This window comes from Neolamprologus multifasciatus, chromosome 9, assembly GCF_963576455.1.
Source record: "Neolamprologus multifasciatus chromosome 9, fNeoMul1.2, whole genome shotgun sequence".
NCBI classification, from domain to species: domain Eukaryota; kingdom Metazoa; phylum Chordata; class Actinopteri; order Cichliformes; family Cichlidae; genus Neolamprologus; species Neolamprologus multifasciatus.
Window position 1 is genome coordinate 15,388,992 of NC_140447.1, and position 12,170 is coordinate 15,401,161.

A 12,170-nucleotide genomic window follows, 5' to 3' on the forward strand; every position below is an offset into this window, starting at 1 on the left:
GCCAATAGGAAGAAATGATTATTCTCATTAATATTCAGGTCTGTGATGTCACAGTAAATGCTTAATTGGTTAACTGCGGTGAAGCACCACGTGTTACTACCACGGCCTCCCCGCGTAAGTTTCTACTTTATGGGTAAAAACCAAGTTTCTCCGTCTAAAAAGTCGTGGTTTGAGATGGCTTCCCCGCATGACCACCACAGCTTTTTTCTTTATTTTGATTTGTAAAAGTCAGATACAAGCAACTGCTTGTATCTGTAGCAACCGTGAAATAGGATGATGACCAAAGAAAGCCTTATGTTCCAGGATTTCTTGAAATCCCTACTTGCATATATGCTTAGATATTCCTATTTAGATATATAACTATATACAACTGTATCACCTCAGCACAACTCCCACAATCTTTCTGTTTACCACTCTTGGTAATCCCCCCCCCCCCTTTTTTTTTAAGCGACTGCTTAATTATTAGTATGGCTAGAAATTAAAACTCCCACAAACTAAAATCAATTAGTACAAAGGTCAGAAGTTCTTACATTATTAATACTAAAAAATACGTTTTTTAAACAACAAAAAACACTTCATCAGCTTTTCGCGTTCAGACAGCTGAACTGTGTGTGTGTGTGTGTGTGTGTGTGTGTGCCTTCTGCATGATATTCCCCTTCATTAACATCTCCCCCATTCCTTTCAATTGAACCGCGATCGTGTCTTAACGCGAAGGAGGAAACAGCGCTGCTCTCCCGGGGGTTTGCCTGGGATCCCACTGCACAGACCCGGGGTCAGAGAAGAACCTGTGTGGGGAAGAGATGGGAAGTAAATTGCTGCAACTTTATATATTATTATTATTATTATTATTATTATTATTATTATTATTATTATTATTATTAATAATAATAATAATAATAATAATAATAATATATATATATTTTTAAATCTCCTTATACAGCCGTATAAATTAAATTTAAATGCTTCTGACTTAATGACCGAGCCTGAAGCGCTGGAAGCAAGTTTAGAAAAGACACAGGGAGTCCAAAGAGCTGGAGTCTGGTGGATTTCCCTGGCCAGGGGGACTGGTGGGTGGGTGGGTGATGGAGAGGAGGTCGGGGAAAAGCAGCGCCAGAGGGCTTCTGCTCCGTCATGGAGCTCAACTCCATTTGTAAGGGCTTTTCTGGGGACAGGAGAGACAGAGCCCAGTGCTGAACTTTTAACGCACAATCCAATCAGTTATCAACGAGGCAATGACGTGCGCTGACCTCGAGTCACAGCTATGAACCAAGATGGGACCGAGAGTGTTAGGAAGTCTGATCAGAAACAGTCCTGTTGTACTTCATCAATTAACAAGTTTTCCCTCCCCTGGCCTATAGCTCTGCTTAAACCATATTCTTAATGTTATTGTTTTTAAATGAATAATTCATTAAGGTTTAACTGGCGGATCATTCACGAAACTACACGAAGAATTTAAAGTGTATTTTCTTCTTCTGATTTCTGTGGAGACAATTTTGGTCGTGAAAAATATGCAAAAATTTGGTTTCTGGTCACACATTAAAAGGAAATTAAAAAAAAAAACCAAATAAAAAGAAAAAAACTCCAGCCAGTGTGACAGAAATTCTTGCTTTTCGTTGAAAATAACAATGAAGGTGCCCCTCAGCTAAAAAGGATATCAGGTATACGAACAAATCACCATTCAAGGTCTGAAAGTTGAATTCCAGTTGCTCATTGTCAAAACTTGCCTAATCCCATTACATGAATGATTGAACACGTGCCATGTTGGAGCATGTTAAGGGTATTTTTTTATTTTATTTATTAATATCATTATTAGTAGTAGTATTTTGCCATGAAACCATGCTCCTGCACAAAATGGATTTAAAGCCCCAGATCAGCTGATTAAAATGTTCCACGCTCTGAAAGCTAATATCTGGACACAGCCCCCTCTATAACACGACGGGTCAGCTGAGAACATTGCGCACTATAGAAGGATTTGAACACGGCCACATGCAGCAGTGACCTTTGACCTCTCCCTCCCTCTCCCCTTCATACCAGCGAGTTGGGAACCCGACAGGCTGGATAAAAGCCACCAACACAAACAAACACACGCACTTTAATATGCCCACAACACTGATGGGAAAAGAAAAGAAAAAAGTCTACCAGTGGCCTGCATGCATTCAGGCCACTGCTTGTTGACTATCGATTATTAGTACGTCAGTGTCATTTCTCTCTGCCTGAGTCGACAGATATCATCGCCAATAGGAGCCTATTTGTCAAACATGAGACAGATGAAGAGCCCGGGCTTTTCTTCAGTGCTGCAGGGCGCGGAGGAGGCAGAGGACATAACGTGACAAAAGCAGATTTGACTGGATGAGTTTCTTTTCTTCTCCCAGTCAAGTGATTTTTTTCTTTATTGGGCGGTTGAGAAATATAATAGGATGTTTTTTGGGGAGGTGTGGGAGGCAGTGTGGGCCTTTGTCAGGTAAGGTTTCAAGATTCCCCCCCCCCCCCCCCCCCCTTCTTTATATCGAGTGAGTATTTGGAGACAACATGGGAAGAAAGAGGGATTCAGTTAGGAATAATTTCTGTGGTTAGTAAGAAGCTTTTCCAAATGTACAAACCAAACTAAGCAGACATATATGTAGTCATTGTATTTGGTATTGCTTATTAACACATGCTGTTTGATTATGTTTATTATGACAAACAGAGACTTTAACTGAGCTGCCTTTTCTTCTTTTAGCTTTCTTGACTCTGCCAAGATTTTAATAATTGCTACTGTGCTTTCTTTAATTCCCCCACAGCATATAATACACTAAATACATTAATAGACAAAATATCAACTTGTTTCTGTTTTCTTTTTGTTGCTTTTATTTATTTATTTATTTATTTTGGTAAATCCTACCAAAGCTAATTTCCTGAACGTTGCTTCTGTATTCTCAAACACACGAGGATAGCTCCTGGTAATCCAACTTTGATAAGATCTGTGCCTTACACTGGATCCTCGGTTATGATTTGGCACGACTGAGGCTTGTTTGCACAACGTAATGTGAGCCTGGGGAGATCTTTCCTCACTAGACCCACAGCCCGCGTCAAATAGCTTTTTAATACGCTTGTTTAACTTATAACTTTAAACATATGTGCTTCAAAAAGAGGAAACAAGTATTAAATATGAATACATCACTGAGATCTAAAACAAACCAGGGCTCTGGTTTCCTGCTGCTTAATTGCCTAAATCATTTCTGTTTGTGTCACCATTTATTTATTTTTTAATGTATTTGCTTGTTGGTTACTTTCCTGCAGGCACCTGTTCACTCTCACATGTTTGTTCCCAGCACTGCCAGGACGGTATATGCCACGTTTGAACTGTGGACGTGTTTAAAGTGCCTTTAAACAAGCTGTGCCCGCAAAGACAAGAATCAAATCGTGTTCTGCTTTTCGAATCGCCAGATGAACAGATGTGGGCAGAGAGAAAAAAAAATACAGAAAAAATAAAGACAAAACATCAGCTGATCGGGAAGAGACGGAGGTCCAGTATCTCGTTCATTCATTAATCATCACCAAAACAATCACATGTATTGATATGATGACGTTGGACTTCATTAGATCTTATGAATAAAGTCAGTGTGTACAAAACGCTTAATCATGAATGATCCATTAAATTTACGCCACGGTTTTCGCCTGTATTTAATAGAAAAGAGGTCAACAAGCGGAGTTAAAAAAAAATTCTGTGAAGTAAAAATACACCCCAGAGCTACAGGGGTCATGAATTTCCTCACTTTTTTGTGTTTTTCTTGATATTTGTCTATTTATTATTTTGGTTGATGAGCGAGTCTCTTTACCTCTTGCGCAAAATCATTGCCTTCATCGCCTGATCTGATCACCTTGGCATGTTTTCACCGACAACATGTCACAGGCCTGACATCATAAATAAATAAGGATCAAATTATCATCTTTTCCTCCTCTTTTTTTCCTTTGAATCTCTGTCATTTTCTGTGTAAATGTGAGCCACTGTGGCTAACATTTAGAAATATTTCACTCAAGCAAACATGGCGAATTGGGAAGCACTGTGGCCACACCTGAGCCCCCTTCAACCTACAACAGGCTGCCTCACAAATTGTTTAATTTAATGAATGATCTGTGGTCTGGTTTCCATTTCAGGAAAATATACTGGCGGGGGAAATCCTTGACTCAGTCAGGGCAGCTTTCTCAAACTTAAATTGATTAAAAAAGAAAAGGAAAAGAAAAAAAGCACAGTTGTTGTATCTGCTATAACAAAAGTCACTGGAGTCTGTTGAGTGCAGGCCTTTTTGAATCCTAAAGATTTATAAACTAGAATATTTAATGCAATCTGATGAAAGTCTAGCCAAATTATGGGCTGTCCTGGGTTAATATTCCTCTATAAAATGAGAAATAAAATGGCTACAAAAAAGGAAGCGCAAAGAACCAGGCAACCACTGTCAGGTCTATATTTGGGAGAACTAAGCAGGAAACATCATTTAGAGCTAGAAGCAGTGCTTCGACTGTCTCCTCTCACCACACGATAACGTAATACTATTTTTTATGAGCTTTGAACACCCGGAAAGAAAGTCTGACATTATCATGGGGTGATCTGCTCTGTTATGCAGTTTCATTGCGCACTGCCTTCAAATGAATGCGCTCAGTTGTGCGCAAATTTAAAAGAAAAAGAAAAAAGAAAAAAGTGACTGAGTTGTCATCCCTCCTCCGCACCCCTAACCCAACATCACTGAGACACAATCTATTTTCATCATCGCTCCACCTCGAGAGGCTCCAGTCTCCCGGAGTCAGCCGTGCTATTTTCTCCGCTCCGTGTCCTCCTCGGTGGGGGCGCAAAGCTGCAGCCGCTTACATAACGCTTCGCCCGTTCAGGAGGACTCTCCGTTACACGGCCGGTCCTCGAGAATATTTCGTTTTCTGATCAAGTGTTAAATGTTTCGCAGGGAAGGGAAGGCACGTGAATAACGAATGAAAAAAGGGGGCGGGAGGGTTCCCGATTCACCCGGGTCTACAGCGGGGTATTACGCAGCGTCGCCGCCACTGATTTTTAGGGTTTGATTCGAAAAATGTGTCTCAGTGTGTGATCAGTGGGGACTCTTGGGTCTTCAGAGGTGCACGAGGAGGAGGAGGGGAGGTGGCCAAAGCATAAAGCATGTAACACGTTTTCGTTGCGGCTTAATTAATTCACGTGAATCAGCCCCACTTCGATTTGAAGATCCCAAATTAAGCTTCACCCGCGGAGCTGCTTCACTATCACACACAGCTCACTCATTAATATAAAGTACCACAGGTTGGGTTTTGTTTTGTTTTGTTGTTTTTGGGGGGGTGGAATAAGATAAGCCAAAATTAGTTCCGGTTTCTAGGGTTCCTCCGTGATGTGTTAACGGTGCAAAAACTTCTGGGGACCCCTGAGTGACGAGATGAAACGAAATCGCAGAACAAAGTGCGCGTTTTCAGTATGAAAATACTCTGAGAAAAATGTGTTTGATTCCTCCACTCATGGAGAGATGGCACGGTCTGACAGCGCCCCCTGCCGCTAACTTCAAGCCCTGGGAATTTCTCTTAAAGGGGATGTCGAGCAAACCGGAAGAGCTTTTTAAGGTGGACCGGCGGAGTTAGCTACACGACGCAGACTTGGTTTGCAGCAAAAGGGCTCACGGGCAAAGCTGGACTCCGAAGAGTCACACCGGTTCCGTCGTGGTTTTGCCCTTTTCGGCGTGATAGCTCAGATAAAATAAACCCACTGAGAGGACGCTTTGTCTCGTGTCCGAGCTGACAACCTTAGACTTCTCAAACTTAGCACAAAATTATCACTGCTGGTGAGATTTCATTTAAATTTACCAGTTTAACGCGAGCATTTGGAATTTATTTCAGTTAACCAAATAAATGACGAACCTAACCTGAGCAGAGGGGACAGCCTGAGACACCACACAGTTCTCTGTAGTACCTGTCCCCGTGTTTCCATTTTACTTGTGTAATTTAAAAATAAAGCTACACGTGTAGCCCACATTAGACTTCGAATCTAATGCTTAATAAGGTTAATATTTATGTTTTTAAATGTGATCTGGCGTCGAGCGTCGTCTGTCTAACGACCAGTTTCAAGCCGTCTGGCAGGTGATTCAAGGCTGCTTCTTCAGAATATAAACTAGCGTCTCATTCTCACAATAAAACAATGACATGTGATTACTTTGGAATTCTGTCCTTTGTTTGGAATTCTGGTGACAGAGGAGAAACGAGTCTGGAGACATCCTCTGGATCAGTTCGCTTGAGAAAAAGGGGCTGCTGGGCATCAAATCACTAAAAGGCACTGAGTGTCTAATGGCTCAGTAAATGTTATAACCTGTACGTGAAGCATGTGACCAGGTCGCTTTAGGCCACCTGAGCTTAGTGCAGTTTAATTCAGTGTCAAGCAGAATTCTTATGATCATGGAGCCGGATCTTTGGAATAAAACCAAGCAAACACCTCCCGTTCCTCTCTCTCACTGCGGCTTTCCATTTAACGTAGTCTCAGTTTTCTGCCTTAAAGGCCGCATGATGCTGCTTTGTTGGCCACAAACGAAGCAGCAGTTCAGATCGCTGCAGAGACTTTATTTGATGCAAGTCTCATACTCCAGTAAAACACCCAGCCATTGGGTGTCACTGACATGTGACCTTACACCGCAGCAGACATGCGTTGCTGCATTAAAATCTAACAATGTTATTACTATTATTTTGCAACGGGCATTTTGATGCTTCCGAAGCAGCTGCTCTCGTATTTAAATTCAAAAACATCCTTAAGCTTTGCACAAATTATTAGCAAAGGCAAGTGGGGGATCACTCCATCTTCACACATGCAGGTGCAGGGCACCTGAGCCTTCACCTTTAAATAACTAGAAGGGTAACACGCGCCTTAAACTTAGTAATAACAACAATAGTGTTTCCTGCATAGCAACAAAAGGCCGTGATTTTTTTTTTCTGTTAGATTCCCGATCATTAAAGCGATCTCTCTCCTCCCCCACGTGGTCTTTGACCCATTATTTGCATACAGTTACCCTCTCTGTTCACACCTCCCACACACCTTGTATGCACAGTTGCAGGTCTCGGTGCACCTGCTCCTCTCTCCTGTTCTCTCGTTCTCTCCCACTTGAAGCGTCCTCCTCAATCGCAGTTCATCCCGAGTTTCGCTCTATAGTCGAGGCCCGTGTCCGAGCAGTCATGCTCGGACACGCTTTTGTCTTCTTTGCACTGCACTCCTTGTCCGCGTTGGCCTCCTCATCAGGTCAGCAGAGTTCACCCTGGTTCATCGGATGCATCAGCGCGAGCTCTTCCCTCGGATTTCACGGACCCACGGGTGTCGGTGCCCGTGACCTTGACCCGGTAGCCTGCTCTGCACACTGCTTGGATGAGGGGTGAGCTGGTGGGGAAATGCTAAAAGAGCTTTCCGGGTCAGGGGGCATTACAGATGAAGATGAAATTTGGATGCTTGTCTGAAATTGTTTGACAGTGGTGACAGTAACAGGTTAAAGAAATATTCAAATTTTTATAGTAACCTTTTATTATTGCATATTTGAGCCATCGTCTGTTGTGTGTAAAAGCACTTAAAAACAAACTCTCAGAAATCTTAATATATTCTCATCCTGAAATAATTTAAGAAATTACAAAAATATTTTTAAATTTATGAATAAAATTTGTGAATAAAAAAATTCCCAATAGCAAATCTCTAATACAAAAAACAAACAAACAAAGAATATATATGTATATATATCAAAAGTGCTGTTTTCAAGAAGATGTAACAGAATTTTAAAGCATCATATATTAGGATACCAACAAAGGCTTATTTGACATGTGACATGTGCTCTCAGTATGTAAAACACTAACCTTCACTGTGTTTTTTGTGGAAGGTATGGAGTTGCTGCATTGTCTTCACAGACCTGTTACTGTGGGAACCAGCTCAGTGGTTTGGTGTTTAGAGAGTGTTTCAAGACATCTCCCAGTGAAGGAACAAAGGACGTGAAAGGAGGAAGTGAAAGACAAAGGTGAGGTAGCAGATTGCTTTCTTTTGCTTTTGATGTCTAACTATAGCTGCCGCTTCTCTTCTCTTTTAAACTTGTGTTGTCGTGTCATCACTAAAGCACATTTTAAAAGCTTAAAGCAAGAAGCTTTTTGTCCTGGATAACTTCTTTTCTCTTCCAGTACCTTGAACTTACCTCTTGGAAAAGCACAAGATGGAAGCATGGCGCTCTACAGAACTGAAGGGCCATTTTTGCACAACATTAGTGTATTTACTTCTCCAGCAAGACTGGAGGCTGGGAAGACTTTTGTCATTGAAGTGAAAGGAAACCTCGCTGGACGTTCCAATCAGCCGCCAGGTCAGCTGCTGCAGTGTTTTATAACAATGAAGTTCTTTGAAATGCAACTCTTCACCCCCCGTGCTTTCAACTAGGAGAATGCATTAATTATTAGTTTCCACTGTCAGGTATTATTTGCGTATCTGTATCTGAAATTGTTTTAATTTAATTTACTTTTATCCCACTGTGTATTTTCTGTGGTCTCACACAATGTAGAACTTGTAGTTTTGGCTTCTATAAATTGGACTTTTATTATTATATCATATTATTTCTTGATATAAATTATTGCAAGTAATATTATTCATGTTTTCACACAGGCAGACGGGATCTGTATACTCAGTATTTAAAATGTTTTTTTCAGTCTTTTTTCCATTTTTTATTTTTTAATTTAGATTTAAATGTTTCCTTAAAAACAATTATACTTATCAAAATGTATTACATGTTTCAACAGAAACTGAACAAGCAACATCAAACATAAGATACATTTTTGTTGTTACAGTTGTATGGTGTGAAGTCATTACAAGTATCTAGTATGTGTTAAATGTTTGATATATATTGTACATTTAAACGTAATATAATTTGAAGAATTTTAATGAAAATTACTTACAATGTATTGCAAATAAATAGGTTTTTAAATTATTTTGATTGTTTTTCTTTTGTTGAGAAACCGAAATGTTCTATATAGTTGCTAGACAATGCTTTATTCAGAAAGTTAATGGACTGCACTGATGCTTGTTAATGAGCTTAAGTATGTTGGAATATATGCTAATAACATCTTAATATTTGTGTATTATTTCCACGATTTGTAGAATTTTAAGCACTTTATATCAAAGCTCTTTTTTTTAAATCCTTGCCATGATTATTTGTGTGATTTCCAGGCATCCTGGGTCTTAGCAGCCAGGCCCTGACCTATGTCACTGTGGAGTCTCTGGGGATGACCCTAAAGGTCAACGTGACGGATGATGGCTCCTTTACTGTGTCATCCGATTGGATTTTGAATGTTGCAGGCAAATACGAAATAAGTAAGTTCACCAGAGAAAATTTAATGTATTTGCTGGTGATTTTTTCATCAGTTAATTAATCAAGAAAGGGATCATGTATGAGTAATCCTGTCTGCTCTGTTTGTATTTTTTGTCTTCTGTTTTCTTTTTAGACATCACCGTTTCCAACCCTCTCTCCACACTCTCCTCCACCCTCCACTTGTACATTTTGCCACCCTTTCCAGGGAACCTAACGGTGTCTTTGCTCCACGGCCCCCTGAATGTTCCCTCCTGCATCCCCACGGTTCACTTGGACTCTGACGGTGTGACTGAAGGTGTGGCTGCATATCGGGCCGATCCCGTCACTCTGCAGGCGTTTGTGAGTGACGGATTAGCAGCTGAGTTCTGCTGGTGCTTTACTCACAGGGAAGAAGAAACAGTGTCCCCTTCACAGCCACACTGTCTGAACAGCACAGTGGTAAGTCACACAACAATAACTTATAAATGAGTCTAAATTAATTAACTTGTCAGGTTTGGCTTTAAAAGGAAATAGCTATTTGGGGATTTATAATGGTAAATTGATTTATGTGTTTATTATGTTAAGCTCATATATGCAGTTTGGCCTGTTTGTCATTTATTTTCCAGCAAGAAAATATTAATATAAAAATATTATATATCTAAAATATATATAAGAAAGAGGTTTTGCTCACTTGAATTGTCAGCTTTTCAAAGAATCTTATCAGCTGTGCATGTTAGCTTAAAAAAGAAAAAAGAAAAACGAAACAACCAAAAAATATAAAATAACTGAACATTCAACATATATGATAAATAATTTTTGATGTTTTTGCCCTGTTTTTCATGTATTTTTTAAATGTATTTTTAAAAAACCTTTTCTTTAGATTAATACTCATCTGGTAAATCCAGTAACTCTTTTTTTAAACCAATTGCATCTAGAGTTTTTCCCAAAGAATCACAACATATAAATAATAAACTAAAAATCTTGGGAAAAACGCAACAAAGAAAAAAGCTCTTAATGAAACTTTTATTCAGGTTTTATTACTCGCTTCCTGGTTATTTAGGAGTCACAGCTCAGTATGCTGAATGTGCAAAATGTGCATAATACTCAAAATTACTGATTAGCATAACTACGTATTTGTGAGTCATTACACAACTCTTCTACAGTGACAGGGAAAAGAGCATAAGCAAACCTTGATGTGCTCATTAAAGCTCCTCAAAGCTCCTCAGAGCTTAGTTTGTTCATTCAGAGCCACTGCTATGTTCAAACTGAGATAAAGTAGAAGGTTAAGTGTTCAAACATTATTTAAGCAGTAGCCAACACCATAAATCTGCTGGGTCTGCAGAAGGACTGAAAAAAATGCTCTAACGCTATTGAGCCAGAATGGCATACATACTTCTGATGCAGCTTTGCAAATAAGAATTCATGGAATTCCTCTTCTTGTTGAAGGAATGCAGTTTTCTGTAGGTGACCTGATTTTTTAATCTCCATCATCTGAAATATCCCTCATCCTTCAATGCACTGTCATGTTTTTTTAATCTGAAAACTTAACGCTTCTCATCATTTTCAGAAGTGGCCCTTCGAATCTGACGGAGTTCACGCAGTGTCAGTGAATGCATCATGCCTCTATGGGTGGAAGCAGAAGACAATACATGTTGTGAGTTCTCAGATTTCAGTCATTAAAAAATGCAACGGTTTTGTATGAATTATGCTAGTATTAATAAATTAAAGGTGCAAACAACTAAAACATTTTATAGTTCTCTTTTTTTCTTAAAAGCATTTATGCTCATTGTGTTCTTTCTTCGATGGGAAGAAAAATCAAATATGAACGGAGATATCCTTTAATCTCACATTGGTGTGTGTCTTTGTGTGTGTGCTTTCTGTATGTGGTCGTGTGGTCTTGCAGGTGGTCTTATCTCCCGGCTGCTCTCACCTTAAAGGGATCTTGTGTGGGAATCATTTAACTTCAGGTGAGATTGTTTCTGTGAGAGCTGCTCACCACCATGAAACACCTGCTTGTCCTCAGCCTCACACTAAATGTAGCCCCCGCCTATGAGAGCAACCATGGCAGCATCACATGTGCTTACAATCTCGTTTGTTGGCACGGCGGTACCCTCACACGTCAAACCTCGATAACCTTCACACCTCCGCCCACTCCAGCTGCAATTTGCACTCAATCGCCACAGCTGTAGGACAGTATCACCTCCCAGCATCGATCCTCTCCACCGCCATCATTCATTAGTGGTGTCTCGAGGCCTACTAGGAGTTCATGCATCCGTACATTCAGAAGTCATCCATGGGAGGTCATGCTAGGCCAGGCACGTGGGGTCGCGAATTATTCAAGGTGTTATTTTCAATCACGTTGCTGTGATAAACAGGGCAACTGTGGAATGGGGATGTTTCTATCACAGGCCTTTAACCCACACAGTCAGCTCTGTTTTCAAACACAGATCGGAGTCAAGATCCAGTTGGAGACCTGGAGTTAGATATTCAAAAGCATTAGGTTTTATTTTAGAGGTGCACCGGGGTCAAACGTGGCTGCCTCGCTGCTGGTGAGCTCATCACTGCTGTACAGGAAATGCAGCTAAATGACAGGAGCACAGGAAGTGGTCACGGTTTAGCTTTTCAACCACACTAGGACGGTTGCATTTGAGCGTCAGGCTGAGAATCAAGTGTTTTACTTGAGGTGTGAGAGTGTGTACAAAGAACAGGAAGCTGTCACCACAAGTGAGACTAAATCTAAAACGGTAACCACCGAGGAGTCACAGCACTGATGGCAAATGTTTCTGTCTCTTTTTGTTGTTGTTGTCTTTAATTAGTGTCATTATCTTTGGTGTGATTTATCTGTAATGA

General features: G+C 40.3%; 1 protein-coding gene across 1 annotated transcript; it reads left to right on the forward strand.

The window, feature by feature from the left end:
• Positions 1-1,065: 1,065 nt before the first annotated feature.
• Positions 1,066-12,170, forward strand: LOC146511284 (polycystin-1-like protein 1). Its single transcript, XM_085173516.1, has 5 exons — positions 1,066-7,382; positions 7,875-8,342; positions 9,200-9,343; positions 9,475-9,779; positions 11,224-12,170. The coding sequence occupies exons 2-5, from the start codon at positions 8,207-8,209 to the stop codon at positions 11,371-11,373; spliced, it is 735 nt and encodes a 244-aa protein (XP_085029642.1). The 5' UTR covers positions 1,066-7,382; positions 7,875-8,206; the 3' UTR covers positions 11,374-12,170.